General features: G+C 47.9%; 2 protein-coding genes and 1 long non-coding RNA gene across 3 annotated transcripts; 1 reads left to right on the top strand and 2 right to left on the bottom strand.

Annotated features, from left to right (window-relative positions):
• Window positions 1–3072: 3072 nt before the first annotated feature.
• FBXL8 (F-box and leucine rich repeat protein 8) lies at window positions 3073–10794 on the bottom strand. Its single transcript, XM_082489365.1, has 3 exons — window positions 10752–10794; window positions 7223–7453; window positions 3073–6688 (listed from the first exon to the last, which is right to left on the bottom strand). The coding sequence occupies exons 2-3, from the start codon at window positions 7384–7386 to the stop codon at window positions 5713–5715; spliced, it is 1140 nt and encodes a 379-aa protein (XP_082345491.1). The 5' UTR covers window positions 7387–7453; window positions 10752–10794; the 3' UTR covers window positions 3073–5712.
• A 1574-nt stretch (window positions 10795–12368) lies between these two features.
• Window positions 12369–14344, bottom strand: LOC309676842. The gene is made up of 3 exons (XR_014269629.1): window positions 14273–14344; window positions 13447–13708; window positions 12369–12567 (listed from the first exon to the last, which is right to left on the bottom strand). It is a non-coding gene; the product is annotated as an uncharacterized lncRNA (long non-coding RNA).
• On the top strand, window positions 14299–20773 carry TRADD (TNFRSF1A associated via death domain; the record flags this gene model as incomplete). Its single annotated transcript, XM_082489494.1, has 4 exons — window positions 14299–14440; window positions 16950–17227; window positions 18907–19099; window positions 20413–20773. The coding sequence occupies 4 exons, from the start codon at window positions 14299–14301 to the stop codon at window positions 20718–20720; spliced, it is 921 nt and encodes a 306-aa protein (XP_082345620.1). The 3' UTR covers window positions 20721–20773.
• Between the last annotated feature and the right edge of the window lie 1498 nt (window positions 20774–22271).

A 22271-nucleotide genomic window follows, 5' to 3' on the forward strand; every position in this document is an offset into this window, starting at 1 on the left:
CGCAAGAAATGGGATGGGATGAAATTCCAGTGAAATGAAAAATACAGGTTGCACTGTTAGGCAAATTCAGCAATCACATCAAAAACAGTGCCCAAGAACCAAAATCCTCTGAGCAGCAATTAAAGGGCCAGGAGTGGAGAAACGAGTTATGGAAACAAGCACTGGCACTAAGAATTCCTAAAGCCGCAATTTAGAGACAGCCTACCAGCGTCATTCTGAGTCTAATTCACGCATTCCAGAAACAAGAGCATCCAAACACTCCAACTCCTCCATAACCGGCTCCTAGAGAGGAAATTAACCCTTTCTCCCCTTACAGAGATCAGTTACAAAGCATGAAAGCAAAGGACTAATAGTGCCTGGAGGGCGATTGCACCTGCCTGTCCAGAAAGTATAAACTTATCAATGGCTAAATGACAATGACCCTTACATTTTAATTCCTGTTGGTCCTTGAAAGCAATTAACAAAAGTTTTAATTGATAACTGCAGCGCAAGTTTCAATTATTACACAACAGGCTGTCTACAAGCTGTGTTTACGACCTGGATGGCAGAGAGTTAAAAATAATGGAGCTGTGGGAACTCGTGCTGTGGGCCAAACTGCAAAAGCTAATTTATGGCTCCCTGGTAAAAAGCATATGACATATCCTGCATCACAAAAGGGGGTAACCTGTTTGGCCTTCCCCACCAAGACAGTTCTTTCTTTTTTCTTTCTTTCTAACAGAAATGATGAACTCGCCAATGACATCGTGGGAACGAACATCATCTCCAACGATGTCACTAACAGCACATTGGAAGCGATCCTCATCTTCAACATCGGCATCTTCACAGCATCATGCCTACTCCTCCTCTCCCTCACTGCACTGATCTGCTGGGATACACATCAATGGCAACAATGATATGACGGATATAGGCCCCTTCCCTACCCTCTCTCTCTCTACTCGTAGGAGTAAGTATGTTTATAATAGCCCACACACGAGATCTGTGGGACCATGCACTGTTAAGACACACTGGAAGTCTTGGCACACCACAACGCAAGGGAGGCCTAAGTCTTTCTACTTTAGTCTTACATGGGAAGAAAACACGCACGAAAGAGGAATGGGGTTGGGATGACTCTCATTGAATGGCTCCGCTCCAAGCCATGCCAGGAGAGAAAACGTAAATTGGGTGCCAGGTAATCAATGGATTCACGTACCATAAGCCAACCAAAATTAAGATATTTTATATCAATTTCTCCATACCAGAAAACCACAACAGCGATTGTTCTAGAATAACAGAACCAAATTTAGACTGCTGGTATAATTTCACCTTTACCAAATCTGTAATTGCATTTCGTATTTGGGGCCATAAAAACACAGATCTACCATTTGATTTTACAATTGGCACACATAACATATGGAACTCATGCACAACAGGATGGCCATGGATCCATGCTCATACAGACTATAATAGATACGCACCCGACACTTACCCTACCAAATCTCTAAATTTGTCTGTAGCAGCATTATGCAATAATTTTGCCTTCCCTAAATAAGAATGAATTATAAAAGATGAAGATAAAGACTGGCAAATTCCATCTCTAAAATGGACCAGTAGAGACACCATTTCAATAGGATGCTGAATTGAAAACAATACCGAGTATATAACAGCTTTACACGTTACTGTAGAATATACTGGAAATAAACTCAAATGTGATTTTGACCATGCACGTGTTTGTCCTTATGGACATGAATGTTTGTATACCTTTACCATATCCCACTCAGTACTCAACGTGTTTCTGGGCTGACTTGACTTCCATTCCAGTTTGGCCTTCCAGGTTAAAATCGAATTCAACCAACCATCTCTGCCAATTCAGCCTCCTATTAAACTGTCTCCCCGCATTTATAACACAAGCCCTTACACAATTAAAAATACAGGACAAGAGTGAGTTCTCTTTAACCCCAGCTCATCCCTAAAAAGAGCGGAACTAGTGCTGCACATTAATGTGTCAGCAATTAGACCAGGCTGTTGTACCTTTTGGGGAGCTGCTCACGCTGGCTGGCTAGCATGGTTACGTGGACGACCTTTTAACAACAAGCAATCCCGATGCATATGACAGGACACCACCGGGTACTGGGAACAGGATTAAGAGTACTAAATAGCGCAGACACCGAAGTCCTAATGAACAAACTGCTACTACTGACAATCTAACCAAATGGAATGCTGACTGAAGTCATCTTTATCAGCCTTGGGAGCAAGTCAATGGCTCCTATCAGACCTTTTACCTCATTGGGAATGAATTGAAGAAAATGGTCATCAATTAGTTGTAAACACCCTCGGAGCAACCCAAGGTAATACCTCTCTTGCCTTGAGTTGTATCCAAGCGCAATTGTGGATACAGTCTACAGTAGCAGCCATTATTAGAGAAGGAGAAGGAGGAACCCTACCCATTGAGATTTGTAAATTGATTTGGGACAACACTTCATTATTTGAAAAGAAGTTTCAATCATGGTGGCAAATCAACTTCTCTTATCACACAGAAAGCGATAAGATTGTCACATTTGTCCTCGCAATACGCAATGCTTCAGTGTATGCTACATACCCAATCATTGCGTTAGGACTGAATCAAAATGGAACCGTGCTCTACTCCTTAGAGCCCCTTGATGTGGGCCCATCAAAAAGAGGAAAAGTGGCAAACAATTGATGTAAACACATGCATTGTGCAAGAACAACAAGGTTTCATTGGTGAAAGTAACACGCGAAGCTCAAGGCCTCTGGTTAGACATGAACAAAACATCCACCACTTTGAAATCCACCCAAATGAGATTCCTGAAGCTGTAGTCATATATGTTGGAAAAGGATGTGTCTGCACGTGAACACTGTGAAAATCTTTGTTCATAGATGATCTTGCTTATAACATAAGCTATCAGCTTAACTTATGCGTATGCAACTTTTCTATGATTATTGGCTGTCATTTTAATTTTTCTGTATCAATAACTACTCACGACGATTTGTCTTTTGATTACATACCATGAGCTACAACCCACACCAATCGGAATGAATCTAACTACAGTCAAACAACTGCTTCACCACCTCCTACAATAAACACAAGAAACCGGACAAGAGACGCTTATCACAGTCCACTGAAATGTTGAAGAAATACATCAAAGTTAAAAAGAGTGAAAGCAGATGGAGAACATCGATGGTGGGACGTCCTGTTTGGATGGTCTCCAACGGCAACTGGAATACTATAGCTGGTGTTGCACCCTATCGTGATCTTACTGATTGCTGTTATATTATGCTTGTTGTTAAACATTGTTTTATTTATTACAGTTTGGAGGATGGCTAAACTAGTTACATTTTTGCAAAATTTTCCCTGCATATATAATGTGCCTTAACCACATTTAATGAAGCTCTGAGAGACTCAAGTTGCAATTAAATTAAAGAGACTTTAATTATAATTTCCCTCAAATTATAACTGGATAGCGGCATTCTCTGTTTATAGGCATGGAGGCAAGTGGCAAACACACTGCCACTCTATGGATGAGTTAAATTGACTTTAGTCATGCGGTGGATTGTGGTGGTGTAATCCCCCCCCTCCTTTAGGCCACTCGGTACTTGGCGCGATTCCCTCCCCACCTGGGCCACATAATAATAATACAATGGACCAGAACATCACATAATGGTCCAACATGAAAGAAAGGAAAGGTAGAGAGCAACGGACCAGAACACTCTGACAACCCCTTGCGTGCCTGGCTCCCATGGCTCCTACCAGTTGAAAATAATAACTATCATTGATCACTCCTGACAACATATAGATCATGGCCACAAAGGGGGGGATACCAGGACCCCAAGAGATAGCAAGTCCTGGGCTTGTGTAACTGGTGGGAAGAACCAGAATACCCCATTGTCCGCGCTGGGCTGGAGTGGGAAAGTACCCGATGAAAGTAAGTTATCTCGGATCCCATAAGCAGTGATTCTAGTAAGATCCTTTGAGCTCTTCTGGATCGCAGCCAGCTGGGGCAGGACCTCCCCTGAGGTGGGACACCGCTCAGGCTGACACCTCCAAGATCAGAAGGCCAGGGCGAGTCAACCCCTCTTGGATGGCAGGTATCACCCACTGAGGAATGCCGATGCACTGTGAGCATTTACTCTAAACTGGGGAAAGGGGACATTTTTAACTATAGGCTAGCCTCTCTTTCATCCACCTCTCCACCTGTATGTTTATGGCATACACAGCAGCTTCATGGATGTGGATGTTCTTCCATTTGTCCGTGCACACATAAGAGTTGCACGGGGTACTCGTTGGCTCCTTAGGGTCACCTGCTACTAAGAGATTTTGATTCCAGCAATCACAGATTCATCTGTGTGTGTGGAGGAGTGTCTGTGCTTATATGCTTTTGCTTATATGAATTAATTTGAAATAAATGCTTTTGCTCATATGTGTAGGTATCAATTTGGGATACCTTATAGTTAGTCAGTGTGAATCTTGTCATCTTCGAATCTGTAATTAAATCGCTGTTCAATTATTTCGTTAAATCCCTTTGAAATCTTTCAAATGGTTAATGGTTAAGTGCTGCTAAAATTCAACCTCTTGATCTACCTCAAATCATTAACAAATTTTGAATCGCTGCTAAATCATAATCGTGTCAAATATTTCCATTCACAACAGATGACAATATGGTTTCATTATCATTATTATAAATGCTTTAGATTAAATATGTGCCCATAGTGTAGCTTTACGCCAGGATCATTTCAACTGAGAAACTGCTCTTCAAATAACATTCATCAAAATCTTTGGTACAACAGACCTACACACTCATATCCTAATTCAGATGCAAGATAACTTGCACATGAATGCAGATATCAGATGCAAAAACTGTCAACACTCTTGATTCTCCTAAGAAACACTAACAATGTAATAAAAGAAAGGTCTCTGCAAAAGGCATTCAAATTATAACCTGGAAATCTGCATTCCTGAAAGACAAGATGAACAAGGAAATTTGCAAGCCATGCACCTTGTATTACTACCTCGTGAAGGGTTTTTCTTAAGTGCTTTTTCTCCTGCTTGTATTTTGTACTATAATTCAGCTCCTGTTATATCCCTCCAAGCTGGAAGTTACCTGACAAGTAGGTAACGGTTGCGCTCACCACCACCAAATGCCAAAAGAGGAATTGTCCAAGTTAGAGTGGATTTTCTATCAGATGACCACTATTCATTGCTATCGCTCACTGGATCTGCATGGCTAAGTACCCCACTAGGCAGAAAACGGCGGCACTGAAGCTGCCACTTCCTTAACTGTCTATTTAAGTAGTTGCTGGGCACCTTACACAATGTGCTTCACTTGGAGATTCTTTTAAAGTGTAAAATCAAAATTAAATTTTGCTGAGGTCCTCAGTGAAAACCCACAAAGGGTAAAATTGGCATTCCGGCTAAATAAAGAAGCAGGGAAGAAAAAAGACCTCTCCCCCATACCCCCACAAAGAAAAAAAAAAAAAGGAGGGGGGGGAGGGGGCAATTCTATTTCTTTGTATAACCCTTTCTCTGTCACATTTGAGTGTAAATGCTTGGTCTGCAGAACAGGTGTGCATCATGCGTGACAGCCAGCGCTGGTGAAACAGCACGTCCCCAGTGAGTGCAGAGGGCATTTTGCAGCATTGTCCTTATAGTCCCACATCTTCTTCCCCTGTCCTCTTGCAGATTTCCCGCGATTTCCCCAGGAAGTCAGTAGGAGCTGGTCACTGAACTGTTACTGGTTTCCAGGGGTGCCGTTCCTTGGTGACCTTCAGAGTGTATTGTTTCAGATTGGGGCAGTGCGTGAGGAACGCTTCTACCACCTCCTGGCTGACCACACAGTAGCAGTGGACCTCCAACAGATTTCTGCACTGCCTGGCCAGATCGACTAGCGAAGAATTTAAGTCCTCCGAGGACGTGGTTTGCAACATCAGCTTCTTCAAAGTACTGCTGTAGCTCTGGGTGACAAACCTAATCTGATTCACCATGTAGTTATAGGTATTAAGTTGTAGCGTGCTCACAGGTATATTCAGCTTTAGGATCAGTGGGATTTTGCAGGCAGGGACCGTATGATCAAACTCTAGGTCCACACAGAGCTGAGGATGCTTTTGACTTACAGCAGCCCAGAGCTCTTCTGAGATGACTGGTATGTACTTGTCCAGGCGCTCACAGAAAATGTCTAAATGGGTGAAAGCTGCTCTTTCGGGCTTGAGCAGTTCCTGAAATACGTCTTCAGACAAACTGGCATAGTAAACCCCCAAGACTGAGAGTTTGGGACACGCTCTGAGAACTTTCCTAATGGTGCCTGGAGCCACATTGCATACCAGGGTACGGTTGTTGATGAACAAACTGTGCAAGTTTGGGTTGGTGTTAGCTAAGAGTTCAACAAGGTCATCATCGAGAGTGAAGGGCATTTTTCGAAAATCAATAAGCTGAAGATCTATCTGGTTTTTAGTGTCACATATATTCCGTATGCTCTGTAGGATGTCCTGGCCAGAGTAGAAATACGGGTTCTCCCCATGGCACACAATGCACAGCTGCTGCAGTTTGTGGTTCTGTTTTGCCACCGCATCCAAGATGCGTGTCACGTTCTTCCGGTTGACCTCCTTGGACTGGTCAAACACGATCTTCAGGTGTTTGATTTGGCTGAGGAACTGGAGCAGGCTCCGCAGCATGCCTTCCTCATCCTCTGAATCACAGCTGGAAGGGTAAAACAAACTCTTAGTCACTCTGAATGCTGTGCTCAGCGAGCACAGAGAAGATATTCTCCTTTACTAGTGTTTCTGCAAACATCAACAGGTGCCCTAGATGCTTCTTCTCCCTTGATGCCTGGAGAGATTCTGTAAGGCCAAACACTGGAGGATTCAGGAGGTGAGAAGAGTCAGTCCCCAGAAAGACTGATCAGAGAATTCAGTGTCATGACAAGGGTAACTATTCAGTAACTTTGTCTCTTGCCACTTTCAAATGGCAACTTAGAACAACATACCTAAGAATGTACTATTTCCCATAAAACCCAAATCAGCAGCAGCACCTGAAAAAACCCAGCATAAACCACAATTTTCTCTGTTATATAAACAGGCGCTAGTCATGTAAGATAATATCATCACACATGGAAGTTACAATTAATGTCAATAATGTCATAGTACAGTGGTCTAAATGTTTGACATGCACTGGAAACAATGATCTGGTTATGCCTGCAAAGATGCTTGGACATTAGAAACCCATTCCTCTCACCTGATCTCTGTGAAATGCCAAACAGAGCTAGAAGAAACAGCCGTAGCCCATTGTCTGCACACTTGGAAGACTGTGTATCTATCTCGAAGAGGGAGATAATAGAAAATTTGGATGAGGATTTCTTCTGGGATGTAGTTCCACAGTTCTGGAATCGGAGCAGGCATTTTGTTGATCCAGTCAGGTTTAAAAACGGGAGAAACTTCCAAAACTGCAATTAATTCTCAGAGGTCCCTGTTCAGAAAAACAACCACCAAAAAAAAAAAAAAAAAAGAGAAAGAGAAAGACAGACACACACGTTAGGATTTATTTAACAAATCAAGCAACTGGATCACAGAGGAGGTAAACATTTTTTTTTTCAAACTTGATATTTCACTTAATTTTGAAATTGAATACAAGAATGAGGAAAATCTGTTGGCCAGTTGTTTTGCACAGGTTCTTCAATCAATCCTAAGAAGCTGGGTGATACTTTTCAAGAGTTAAAGATGTCAGATCAAAGCTTTGAGGGGCAAAAAAAGCACTTTTTTTCCTGCAGTGAGGTTTTGCAACTCTGAGTAATAAAAATACAAGGGAATTTTCTAGCGCTGCTGCACTGGTATTCAAAAAGCTGAGACAGATTTCTCAAACTATGGGGGGAAAAAAAAAAAAAACAAACCTCTTTGCAAGCAGAAGCTCTGCACAGAAAACAGCCCCACATATCCATTTTTTACTGATAGCAAAACAGAAGGCCAATAGTAGAAACCGGTAGCTTAATTACAGTGATCCTTGCCTGTGAATAGATGTGACCGTTTGAAAAAAAATCTTTTATTACTGTGACTCCAGTTCTCAGAAACTGCATTTATACATGTCTGATTTAGAAATGGAAAAGCATATTTTGATTAACCTTTCATGTGAGCTATAATGTAAAAGAATAAATGCCTGGGAAGAAGGCTGCAGTTCATAGCAACAGACCATCACTTAGCTTTTTCATTCATCATCTTCCAAAAATGTGTTTTATCCATCTTCTAGATTTCTGCGCAAATAAAACTACCAACATGACATATTTTTTTAACCCTCTCATAAACAAGCAAGGGATTTTTAAATGCAAACGTTCCCCTTCCTCGGCTAGCACTGGAGCATGGGGGCAAGTCTCGCAATCTCCCTGCCGAATTTCACGGCATGCCCTCTTGCCTTGGAAGCCCCAGGTCCTGGAGTCACGGCATTATCTCAGCATTGCGGGTTTCATTTGAACAAAAACCTACGCTTCTCAATATCCTTGAAGTGGAGAAAGAGTTGAAAAACATGAAGCAAGTGCGGAGTAGCGATGCAAAAAGCATAATGCAGAGAGGAACACAATTGCACATTTTTCTAGAATACACTGCTTTGAAGAGTGACTCATTATTTTGAGTGCGAGGTGGCAGTAGCATAGCAGCTATACTATCTTATCTACCATCGTATCAGTGACAACCCCCTTTCCACCCACCGCCGAGCTCAAACAGCCAAGTGATACCGTCCTGCTTCCTTCCTGGGAACTCACTATCTTTTCTCATTTTCTCTGACAATCATCTTGACAGCTCGGACCCTGCTTTTCTACTTTTAGCTGCTTTTAATACTGTCTCTAATACATATTTGCCAAAATGTTAAACTGCTCCTTGCCCTACAGGAAATCTCACATGTCCAGCTCCTTTCATTTTCATTATGATACTTTTCCTTAAAGCCTGAGCCTTTAGAGTCAGGCGAAAAGGACCTTGAATCTCTTAGAAAGTAAAAGCGCATTTATAGCCATGGTGATTGCTTGGAAAAGCTTAAAAATATGGCCTGAGAGCAGGAAGGCAGGCAGAAAAGCAAAAGTATTGGTGTTACTTTAAGTAATAGAATGGCTTTGAGTCAGAGAGGAGCATGGTTCACAGCCTGTGAACGCTGCGGGTTGGCTTGTGTCCACCTCGGGTGCCTGCCCCGGTGAGGCCAGCCGGGTTCGGACCGGCTCTCGTGAGCCATCGAGGACCTTTATTAACCAGATGACGGAGCTTCGTCAGCTCTCCACATGGCAGGCCCCAAGGCAGCCAAGGCAGAGGCTGGCTAGGAGCCAGCGGCCAGCAGCCCCAACAGGAACAGGCGGTGCTGCTCTCAGCCGAGAGGCCCAGGGCGCCCGGCCGCCACTCTCCCTGCGAACCCAGCAGCATGAAGAAGCCCCCTGCCATGGCATCCCCTCCCAGGCAGGCCGGGACAGGGCACAGTGTACCTCTCGGAGCGGAGCCCCTCTTCCTCTGCACTCCCCGCCTGCGGCTCCCAGCACCGACTGCGTCCCTGAGGGAGGAGCGGAGGAGGAGATGCCAAAAATAACCAGCTGAGAGAGAGGCGCCTTCCCTGCCCACAGGGTGGGAGCTGGGATGCTGTGCCAGCCTTTATGGGAACGCACAGATTAATAGCCCTGTCTTCTTCCTCCTTCAGCATCCATCCTCCTCCCTCCAGAAAGCTAACACCCTGCTTCCCTGTGGGACATCAGCACTGACCCTTCCCACACTGCAGGGATGCCATCAAATCCCAACACCCAAATCCCACACCAGCCAAACCCTGCTGAACTGATTTTGCCACACAGGATGCTCCCCAAAAGCATGCGCTCAGCAAGGGTTAGCGGAAGAGAAACTCAGGTTTCAGCTACCCTTTCCTTTTTTATCCCCTTAATAGAGAGAGAACAAATTAGCTTCAAGGAGAAATGTTTACAGGACACGGGTGGGTAATGGTCCCCACACTAACTCACCCTGTGGTTCCCACCCGGCTCTGGGAGCCAACACTGCTTCAGGCTTGTCTTTTGTAGGGGAAGGTTGGGATGTCTGGGCTCATTTAACCCCCTTAACCCTTAAAAGCATGAACTCAAAAGTTGCTTCTTAAACCGTCGGCAAACAAATGCCTGGTTTCCAGAAGCACTGGCACCACCCGGCCACTGATCCTGAAGGGGGCTGTGGGTGCTGCTTACCCCTGTAAAGGACAGCACCCAGGACAGCCAGCCTGTATTAACCCCTTCAGGGATTTACTTCAATTATGTTTTTCCTTTACCAAACAAATTCGCTTATCTTGTTAAAATACTGTTGTTGTAAATAGCTGTCCACTTTTGCTCGAAGTTCAGTTCCCCAGGGAGTTTGCACAAACTGACTGTCAAGCCAGAGTGATGGCAGCTCACACATGGGCACAAAATCTGGCCCCAGGCCCCCACCAGCTTCTCACCAGCTTGGGACAAACAAGGGAGCTGCTGTTACCCCTCCACACATGGGAGGACACCTATGCAAGACAAATTCAGCCTAGGCAGGAAGCTCCTACCTGAGGTTGAGCGCTGGAGACTCAAATCCAGATCCTTGATTTGCTTGCCACAGAACCTCTCATGGACTTGGGAAAAGCTGCTTCGCTCTCCCTACCTGTCTGTTCAGATCGTCAGAGGAGCACAGCTGAGTTTACAGCCTCACCTGGCTCAGAAAGAGATGGGATATCGCTGCAGGAAAGAGTAAACCAGAACACCCAGCAGAACTCAACAGCTATATTGACACCATCATCTTACCTCTCCTGTAGGAGATGCGAGGACCAGCTCAGGTGTCCCCGCCTGCTCACCACGCTCAGTATCACGCTGCTCTGCTTCTGTTAAGCACAGTCCCAGAGGTTCCCCCCAGTCAGGGCTGCTCTCACAAACGGTGCTGGGCTCCCTGCTCATTTCTTTTGGGAGCTTTCCTCCTTTGCCCGCTGCACTCTTGAACACAAAGTCCCATTGGGCCTGCTGGATTTGCCTGGAGAAGGAAACTCCACATCATTAATCCCTCTCCCATCCTGAGCAAACGGACACCCCTGGATGCTCTTACAGATGCTGTAGAGTTACTGTGTTCCGCAATTAAATTATCCTGGGACACCTTTTCAAAATGAGCTCCAGAGAAAGGAGAGCGTGAGAGCTGAACTTCCTCTGCTGCTCAGTACTTACTAACCTAACCAATCTTCATTTGCGCCATTCGCTCTTGTTAGCGGCATCGCTGAGGAAAGCTGAAGACCCCCCAGCCGTGCCACGCCACGCCACCAGCCACAATCTAACGTGGGGGGTTCGAGCAGCCCCGCTTCCCTCCGTCCCTCAGGGAGCCGGGATGGGCGCCCAGTCCCGGCCGGCGAGCAGCTCTTTGGCCACCTGAGTAATTCCCAGCGTCATTTCTGACCATCTCACACATCCTCACCCACACGAGAGGCCGAACCCGCCGCGGTGTGGTGGCGCGGGGCCCTGGAGGCGCCAAGGCCCGGCAGGCGCCATGCAGGCCTCCTTAGGGGACGGCACCCCGGGCCCGGCTCCCGGGGCTGGGGGGAGGGGGGGGAACAGGACCACAAACCGGGGGATATTCACGGAAAGTGGACTACCCTGTGTATTTCAATGAGGGAAGCGGGGGCAGGGGGTTGCGCGGTGCCGTTCCCCCCTCCTCCGCCCGCGGTTCCCGGCGGGGCCCGCCCGGCCCGGCCCGGCCCGTCTCGTCTCGGCGGAGCCGCGCAGAGGCGGAAGCGGCGGAGCCGAGGCCGGGCGACAGAGGCGGTGGCGGTGACAGAAGGTAAAAAGCCGCCCGGAGCCGCCGGGAGGGGACCGAGCGGGCGGCCGGGGGGAGCCGGGGGCCGCATCCCGCCTGGGGGTCGGGGCGGCGGGACCGGGCCCTCCGTGGGGCGGCGGGGGCCGCGGGCCGGGCCGGGCCGGGCCCGGGCCGGGGCGGCGGAGCGGTCTCCCGTTCCCCTCCCCAACACCCTCCCGGTGTTACCCCGCTTCCCGGGGCGGGTCAGGACCTTGGAGCTGGGTAGGGACATGCTGGCAGCGGGGACAAGGCGGTGTCACCAGCGGCGGCACAGCCCGGCGGCGCCCGGGGCTACCCCCGACCTCTTCTACCTTAAAATAAAGACAGACCCCTTCATCTTTTACAGCAGCAGGCTGACGCCTGCCATATGTGGACAGAAAAGGCAATAACGATGATCACGTATGTTACTTATTGCCTGGGGTTGGGTTGGTGTGTGTCCCCTCCCCCCCCCCCGCTAAAGCCCCCCAAAACGGTTGGCCAGCGAGGGGTCCCCGCTGCCGAGCAGGGAGTAGGATGGGGCAGCGCTCATCGGGCTGCAAAACTGCCTGGGCACAGCGGCACAGGGCTCCTTACCTGAGTGTGCGAGGTTGGGGTGGTCGCCAGGGCCCCCCCAGCACTGCTGAGCCGAACCAGGCGGTGGGTGAGGAGCGGGAGCCCGGTCTGCGTGGGGAAGGGGTGCAGGGGTGGCGGGGTCAGGGCTGCAGTGATGGGAGAAGGATGGAACAAGGGGGTGCTTGTACTTCACATGCCTCTGGGCTGGCAGGGAGCTCTCAGTCATCGGCACTGCAAAAGGTGAATCGTTCTGTGGGTTAAATCTTTTGGATATTCCACTTCTGTAGTTTCCTAAGGTGTTCCTCAGATTTCTGTTATGCTCCTTCCGAGAGACGCTAGGAGATGGGTGCCCAGATGCCCAAATTCTTGGTATTTGGAGGTTCAGACCAGACCTGGACTGCAGCAGCAGCCCATCCTCCTCTTCCTTCTTTACGAGATGCTTTTCTAAAAGGCCCGTGTTACGTGGGAGCCTATGGCCTGGAAACACTCACTCCTGCATCCCGCAGGCTACTCCCTGAACTCCTGATGGTCCAAGTAAATTTTATGATTTGCTGGTTGTTTCCTGTATTTTCTGAACAAGCGAAAGGCTCCCGCTGCTGGGCACAGTTCAAGGCTATAGTCAGGAGACAGGGTGGGCCATACATCCCAGTGCCCTGTTGGACATGTGGCAAGGGATGGAAGTGGTTCCCAGCCCCAGCTACCACCTGGAGGACAGCCCTGTCCATGGGAGGTCATCCTTCTTTGTCTGGCTGCCCCTGGTGACAAGAGACCTTCACACCCATCATCTAAAGGACATCTGAAGAGAGGGACACTGTGTGGCCAGCAGTTATACTGTCAGGCCACGACAAAGAAAGGCTGTCGGGGCTGAGGAACAGGGCAGAAAGCAGGAAGGAAGGGACGCCACAGGGAAGCAGCTGATGGTGTGACAGAGATGCGAGCAAGTAGTCAGAGAGAGGGCAGGACTTGGGACCGGGGCTAAACCAAAAGCCCCCAGTTACTCGTCACTATAATGTGATGGAAGGGCTGGCTCCGAGCACTGCTCTCTGTGGGAGCAGTTCCACGGGGCTTGTGACCAGGTCACAGACGTGTTCAAACAGTTTGTGTACACACCAGAACAGAGAGGTGGCCGTGCCTGTCCCCTGGGCTGTCAGGTGCTCTTTAGCCGCCACAGCCTCAGTCCAGCATTGCCCAGTCTAGCACAGCTTTTCCGTTCTGAGTATCTGTAGCCTGGGAGGTGTTTTGGTTCGTCTTTGTCTTGGGAGCAGAGCTGGTGCAACTGCGGTAGATGTAAGCGCTGCATTTGCTGCCCAACGAGGAACGGGTGTGATGAGAATGGAGAGGTGGATGTGCTGGTTTCCAAGTGCACAAGAGGCTGCAAGAGGCAAATGGTGGGAGAAGAATAATAAATGAGCTAGTATGTAAAGCAGAGGGGTAGCCCTGAGTGTCCTGCTCATGAGGCTCTGTAACCTATCCTTTAGTGAGGACAACCAGAGGACCGGGACATCAGGCAAAATGCCTCTGCCTGCAATAGGGCTTCAGTCTGTGTGAACATGCCAGAACCAGGACTGCTGTGTGCCCTGGAGCACCCCAACTATGCATCCATCTTTAGACTTTGCCAGCTTGGCAGGGCAGTCAGAGGCATGAGAACTGAAAGTCTTTGCTTCAGAGTCTCTTTGAACTATACAATGAATGGACTCCAGTGGAAAATGAAAGCAGAGCTTTGTGAGCTGCTGAGTCTTTGGGACACCATGTCCCACTGTCCTGTGCTTTACAGAATAACAGTAAACTCCACAAAGGTTACATTTGCTTAAATGACATCACTACCTCCTCTAGGAAATAAGGGTAAACCCCCATTATTCTGTCACGCTTGTCCTTAGTGTTTGCTGTAAGCACTCACCCAGCATCAGGCCGTTTTCCCTATGGTCTCTCCACTCACCTGTGTGATTTTGTAGGGTGCTGAAGATGGCAGGCAGCTCCGCTCCTTGGATCGGCAGCGCTTATCTCTTCCTCCAGTCAACGTGCAAGACCATTGTTCTGCCGTCTCTCTACGAAAGCTCCCAGAAGAAACCTAGTGTGTTCAAGGCGCTGAAGCTGGCATTAGCAGGTATGCATCCCCTCTGCTATCTTGGCACACTCTCTCATCTCTTCACGTAACACCATGCCTTTCTTTAATCTCATGCTCATGGGTAAGGAAAGCTGGTGCTCACTGTATTTAGGAAAGACAATAAAGTGGAGCAAGTTCAGCAGAGGTCCACCAAGATGGTTGGGGGCTGAAGCACTTGTCCTTTGAGGAGAGGCCAAGGGAGTTGGACCTGTTCAGCCTGGGGAAGAGAAGGCTTTGGGGGACCTACCAACAGCCTGCCAGTACCTATGGGGAAGGGAAGATGCTGCCACCCACTTCACAGCAGTGCATGGGGAATGAGAGGCAACAGGCACAAATTGAAATGAGAGGCAGACACCAGATATAAGGACAAACATTTCCCCATGAGGACAGTCAAGCAGTTGCCCAGAGTGACTCTGTATTCTCCATCCTTGGAGGTTTTTAAAACAGGTTTGGATAAAGCCCTGAGCAGCTCAGTCTGACCTCAGAGCCGACCCTGCTTTGCATGGGAGGTTGGGCTAGAGGCTTGCTGGGCTTCTTTCCAACTTGAACTATCCTGTGAGTTAACCTACTTTATGAATGTTTGTTTAAACCCATTTATATAAGAGGGGAAAAGGTTGCAATTGCTATCAAATAAGATTTAAATTTCTGTCTTTATACCACCACAGAAACATGATTTCTGCTTTGAGAAGCTGATTTTTTAAATTAGTGATAGCCAGTATAAGTTTTTTTTCTGATATGAACAGGCACAATTATATTACCTTCAACTGTATGTAACCCTATTTACATCAAAAAAAGGACTTGAGATGCAAATGGCCATAAAACTATGTTTCTCTATCCGCCCTTGGACTGAGCTGACTGCAGAGTAATAGTAATTTGAAGAGTTTATCATCCTTACCTAGAATGACTCTCATGGCGTTCTTTACCTGTCATACAGCTGAGCCTGTACTGTTTAACTGGGCTTGTGTAACTATTCTGTAATTTCTAGTGGCAATCAAGAGTCTAGCCAAGTCAGCTAGTTTATCCAATACAGGCCTGCTCATCTTGCAGCTCGATCCAAAGATGTGAAGCAGCAGGAAGCACAACACAGTTGTCCAGTTAGGCTCGATTTATGGCTGCCTTTTGTCACTGGAATGTGAATCTGCTCACACATTGAAAGGAAAGCCCACAAACCCACTAAATCCTACCGTGCTTATTCAGACCTAAAAAGGACATGAAATCTGAAGCTGTCGGACATTTCATGAAGAAACGTGTGCAAAGTCCTCTCTTTTGAGGTAGCTTTAAGCTGTCTTGTACACTATTCATAAAGGTTTCCATGTCTGTGCAGCTTTTCCCTCCCCAGCCCTCTTACCCTGTTACGGAAGCTTTTGTTTAACCAGCACTCAGAAAAACAAAGCATGAAGGAAGAGATAAAAAGACATTTTTGGACAGCCACAGTGAATTAAAATGCCTCTCCTAGGTGCTTAGCCCCATGTCCCAGTTACACATCTGGTCCAAACTAGACTTTCTGATGCAACCAGGACTCAGTAAACCCTATAACACCACTGTTAGAGCACATAATTTTAAATGTCAGGTCACTTGTCCTGCCTAACACAGAGCACACAAGACTGCTTTGCCTTGGGATTGTCCTCCAAGCATGTCCAAATGTGCCATGAGGCGTGGTTTAGAAAGACCTGATGTAGTCCTAGTCTGAGTTGGTACCTCCATATGGCCCTGTGCAAGGACAGGCCAAGAGGTTAATTCGGGTCTGGAAGCAGCACAGCCAGCCTCCCACAGGCCTCTGCTGCAAAAGAGAGAAAAACACATACTCTAAACAGCCATCATCAGCATATAAAATCCCTGTGGAGACAAGGTCAATGTGCACAGCTAATCAAAATTAAATTTTGCTGGGAGAAGGAAGAATGAAAGCCTGGACAATTTCTGTTGTTCACGTCGCTCATGTTCCCCCCACACTAATGTCAGAGGGTACATCCCTGGCTTCTCCTTGCTTAGATTTTACTGTGAATTAATCCTCTGTGCAAAAGAGCTTAACAGGTCAAGGCCCAGTCTCAAGCAGCCTAATTCCTGTGGCTGGGTCTATCATTCGCCGTTTGTGAGACGTATTGAAGGCTCAGAGCCAGCCAAAAGCTACCTCTAGGCACAGGGTGGAGAGGAAATGCTAAGTCTTTTTCCAGGACCTTCATCACAGCATAAAAATCCAGTCACAAGAACTGAAGTCTAAGCACTGAGCTGAACTATGCGCTTTCATCTATAAAACTTTCCTGTGCTACCAGTTTACCCCTAATAAACAGTGTTGAGATAATTACCTTCATGGGGATTGATGGTGGCAGGGCAGCAAAAACTTAATCCTTTCCTCTTGGTTTTACATACAGGTTTTTCTTCCCAGAGGACTTTACCACAGAGAGAAGAGAATTCAAAAGCTACTCCATTGCAGGCTTGGTGGTGGATGGGAGTGGGTCTGGGTTGTCTGTCTCATACCTGGATAGTGACTCTGCTCACTTCTCCCTGCCAGACTCCACCGGTAGCGTGAACGGCGTGGACATGCTCAAAGTGCACTGCAGCCACCCGCACCTGATAGTCCAGCTCAAGTTCTGCAAGCAGGAGAACTGCCGCCGGTTCCTGCAGAGTTACCGGGAAGGAGCACTTCAGGAGTCCCTCCAGAATCACCTCCAGCTCTCCTTGGCCATGACCACGGTGCCTCTTGAAATGGAGCTTAAGGCTGGCAACGAGCACCTTGACAACATGCTGAAGGATGAGGATCGCTGCCTGGAGTGCATCTACAGAGAAAAGGTGAATGGGAGAGGGAGGGAGACCAGGCAACAACGAGGAGCGGTAGCACAGGACTCGGGAACGTGGGTGCAAATCTTGCTCTGCCGCAGCATGCTGGGTTCTTGACTTCTCCATCCTTCAGTTCTCAGCTGTAATACAGAGCCCTTCCCCAGAAAAGAGCTGTGCACTTTTCTGGAAGGGCAGCAGAGTTGCCTACAGAGATTCTGCTAAATCACTGTGGTTTCTGTGTATAACAATTAGTGTGGCTGTTATCACCACTAAGATGAGGAACTACAGAAGGTGCAGTTGAGAGCACAAGCAAGTGTGGCTCGATACACCTGTGAAGCAGGCAGAGAGGACAGCAGTCCTGTGTGGAACCATCACTGCTCAGCACCTTCCTCCCCCGCCTCGCACACCACCTCCTCTTAGAGCACCAACGGTAACTGCACCTAGATATGAGCACGAGTGCAAACACTGCACGTCATACCAACAACTTGTGACAGAGTGGGGACACACAGCATCTGCTGCCAGCAGGAGTGGGCTGCCCTTTCTGAAGGCAAAGTCTCTTCTCTCAGGGACCATATGTAATGTCTAGCTCATCGCACACTTTGGCACTGGCACTCTAATCCTGCTAGCAGTGAGATCTTGTCATCTCACCAGAAAACCAAAGCATTTTACATGATTACACTCATTGCCTTTCTCCTCTCCTCTTTTTTTCTTTTTTCCACCTGGAACTAGCAATACCTTATAGCTCTGGTTCCCTCGAGATGGTCCTGAGAAATAGGTAGTCATGATCTACCCAGGAAGATTAGGCACAAGAGCATGTTTTGCCAGGTTGCTTTTCTGTAAGCACAGAGAACGAAATGCAAACCTTTCAGCCCTGGGCCAAACAACATGTGATATCCCATACCCTGTCAACTTCTGCTTGCTGCTCCCTCCCCCTGCTGAACTAGCTGACTGGACAAAAGAGATGGGCTTATTCTCAGTTCCCCAAAACTGACTCAGTCTGACCTCTGCCTAACAGTGCAACAGTCAGAAAAATGACACTATGGCACAGCCATCAGTGGCCAAGGGCAGCGCTGGCGTGAGCTAAACACTAGACTGAGCCACAGCACTCACCAGGTTTGACTCTTCCCATGTGCTTTTCCGCCTTTACTCCTTTTCTTATTACCCGCTTTTTGGAGGTCAGACTAGTTTTCTCTTGGTTAGTTGTCTCAGAGAGGATCCAGGAACAACAAAACTTGTAACAGGTAATAGAGGGGGCAAAGAGAGAGGAGGCTAGCAGGAGCTGCCTGCTTTGGTGGCCAGGAGACGTCACCCTATTCTGTGGGTCTGACCCTCACATGCAGTAAGTCAGAGAAGCCACGCTGCCTGTGGTGCACCCGAATTCATGCAGAGGGCTGCTGAAAAAACGTGGACTGGTAGCAGTTTTGTGCAACTTGTAAGCACTTGCTGCTGTATGTGAGAAACCCAGGAGGGGGAGACTGCCCATTTCATATCACATTACAGATTAAAATTCACACATTTACAGCCAGAACTCCTTTAGATTTTCTCATTTGGTCCGTTTACAACTTAGGCTACAGCTATCTCATTGCTCCTCTCTTGACACCATCACCTTAAGCCACACCTTCCAGCTAAGCACCTACACCTTTGCGAGATGGTGACCATTGCACAAATCACCGATGCCGTTTGCATTACAGCCTGACCGCCTGCGGGATGAGGAAATCACAGAGCTGGAAGAATGCCTCAAGAGTCTGATTGTTTACCAGAGCATCAACAACAATACAGCTATAAAAGGCTGCGCATCTCTGAACTCCCCATCTCTACCTTGTCCTTCTCAAGGCAGCTCCCTTTCCCCACAAGTCACCTTCATCTTTCAGGGACAACAGTTTGGTGAGTAGCTAGAACTGACCAAGAGAGCCCTTGGTCTTCCTTGCCTCAAAGTCCAGGGAGGATTAACATGACTACATATTGGGGTCTACCTCAGATAAATCAAGGATTTCCCAGCATCCCGTAAGGAAGGAATTACAGTAGTCCTAAGGTATTGCCGTACTGCTTCAAATCAGGCCTCAACCTGTTTTCTTTCTGGGGTGGCACAGGACTAGATGCTTCAGGATGTGTGTCTCTTCCAGGTTCCTCACATTTTAGAACTCCTTAATACTGAAAGGAATAGTACAGATTAGTTCTCTTCCTCTGCATCACTTGGTTGAGGTGAGTTAATAGCATAGGTTGGGTCAGTTGGAAGGTTACTACGGACACCACCAGACCTGCTTTCAGTCAGGACTGATTTGTGCAGGCTCCCTGCGGTCTGTCCCCTACAGAGAGCTTTCAGATAGTCTTACATAGCAATTTTAGCTTGAGATCAGCTAGATCATTTCTGAGCGTGCTTAAGCTGTGTATACAGTCTCCAGTGCTAAACAGCTAAGGAGAGAGCTCCTGTCTGCGTTTCAGTATTTTGAGGATGCTTAAGTAGAGAACAGGAGACTTGGTCAGAAAGGCCTTGCTGAGTTGCTTTTGAAAGGCGGAAACAAATAAAGAGGACATCCCTTGGAAGAAAAAAGAAAAAGCTGTGGCAAACCACAAGACAGTCCCATCCGGGGGGAGAAAAAAAAAAAAAAAAAGGGAAACAGGCATTGCCAAGCCTGCAGGGTGGGGGAAAGCCCAGATACTGTGCTGTTGTGGGAGGATTTCAGTAAGGGAATGGCGTGAACAAGGCAGGGAGCTCAGATGTGCCAGAGCAGATGGCTCTGAGCAGGGAAGTGTGCGACCACGTGCTACAGTTTGCCACCCGAGGCGCCAGCACTGCCCTGGGGGATGGCAGACTAAGTGGAGAGCGGAAATGTAAACCTCATACACAGGGAGCAGGGATACCCTAAGCCGTGAGGCTTACTCCAGCTGATTTTCCCTTTCCAGCAGTGGAGGAATGCCATCAGAGCGCACAGACCTGTGTGCATGAACCCCGGCCCATGGTGGGGCGGTCCCTTTAGCTTCACTGCTCTTGCACTTCTGCTCCAAACTCACAGTGCTGCCCTGGTGTTAAAACATGGCAGGACAAGCAGAGCAGCTCCACAGCAGTTTAATAACATGCTGTGGACACTGAACAGACTCCCTGCTCCACAGAATACTGAGCAAACCTTGGACTAGTACCAGCTACATCGTATCAACCGTGAAATGCCTCTGTTTTACCTGTCCATTGTCCCTTTCAGTCAACAGAACACTCACACCAGACGACCACCAGAAATTTGCCAAGCTTGTGTCCAAGAAATGGAAGCAAGTGGGTCGCTCTCTGCAGAAGAGCTGCCGGGCCCTGCGTGATCCTGTCATCGATAATCTGGCCCTTGAATATGACCGAGAGGGACAATACGAACAAGCCTATCAGCTGCTTCTCAGATTTATCCAGTCGGAGGGGAAGAAGGCCACGATAGCACGGCTGATTGCAGCCCTGGAAGAAAATGGTCTCATCAGCTTGGCTGAGGAGCTCTTGGGCCTCCATTCCAATGAGGACTGCTCGTAGAGCCCCAAGGGTAGTGGCATTGCTAAGAGCTTTCTTGCTTTAGCTAGTGTATGAGACTGCTGCAGTGTCTGGGAATGTAAAGTCCTGAAAATCACCGCAGGTTTCCATGTAGATGGGAATGCCCGGGGAAGAGGTTCTGTGCTCGCAGAAGCCAGCACCGACCTCTGACTTTCCTTATTTCATTCTGTTTCCAGAAGTCAGTGTTACCTTCCCGTGAACTGGTGAGAGAGGCTTTCAGCCTGACTTCCTTCAGGACTGAAATGTTGCAGGGAAGCAGCCAGACAGTTAGAGAGCCCTAGGAGAGGGTGGGGGAGAGGAGAAAAGCAAGGAAGGCATCTCAGAATTTCTCTGGTAAGCAGACAATGCTGCTGCTTCTCAGGCTGTGGCCCAGGGCTATCACCTGGAAAGCTGCAATATATTTTTTATATGCAAGACATTCATGCCCTCAGGAATGACATCAAGCAAAGACAGAGGGGAAATTAAGGAAAAGTCAATTTTGTATTATTTTCCTTCTTCGTTCTTCAAACGAGGAACGTCTGTGGCAAGTGCATCTGTCCTGCCCTACTCTAGTACAGCTCCTTCCCACCTCTCACCACCTGAAGGTTTCCTTTTTACCTGGGACAGTCATAACCTTCCACAGGGTACAAGATTGCTGCTGCACAAGAAATTTCAGGCACTGAAAAAGCAATATGGACAAGCACAAATTCAGAGAATGATTCCCAACTTTTTCCTGGAACACGGTGGACAATAATATATTGACTACATTGCGCTTAGCTCTTTCCCACCAGCCCCAAGGGATCCTGCACCTGTGAAAAGCAAAACAGTGCTGGAAGGAAAACAGTCTCCTAGTCAGCAAGTTACCTGCGGAGCGCAGATTGGAACTGCTGCTCTAAGGTGTGTCACAGCATCAAATACCATCCCGACCCCAGCCCACAGAGCTGAGCAGTCGCCTCTGACCAGCTGGCTGCTAGTGCCTTGGCTCACTTCTTAACTACCTGCCCTCAGCCTGCTGAGTTCCCCGGAGAGGACAGCTCATGCCATCGCGTCTCGCAAGAGTTGGGATCTGCACCGAGCCTTTCCCTGGTGGTGTTGTCACTGTGTGACAATTGGGCATCAGCTGCTGTGCCTGGATTTACCTGCCCTGATTTTGAGGGGTAAAAATGGCTTAAAGGACAAAGCACCCAAACCCCAGCGCTGACTCGTGCTTTCAGTTCCTGTGGGAGAAGCCGACTCTCTCCTGGTATGATTGATGCAGACTGCAACAGATCAGAGTTTACACCTTTGCCCATAAGAAAGCACAGAGCAACAAGTATCTAGCATGACACGGGTCCTGTGAAGCACAACAGCCACTCGATTGCCTTTGACATATTCCCTACACTTTCCTGGTACATTTTTACTTATCCTTTTTCATTAATTCTATCCCTCTTTGCCCTTCCCATCCATGGGAACAGCCAGTGGGCCTTGGAAATTATTGCAGATGCAGAGGGTGGCTCTGCCAGCACACATAAAGCCTGTGTGTGCATACAAGCATCGGGCCACTGGCAGTCATGA

This window comes from Vanellus vanellus, assembly GCF_965231255.1.
Source record: "Vanellus vanellus genome assembly, chromosome: 12".
Taxonomy (NCBI): domain Eukaryota; kingdom Metazoa; phylum Chordata; class Aves; order Charadriiformes; family Charadriidae; genus Vanellus; species Vanellus vanellus.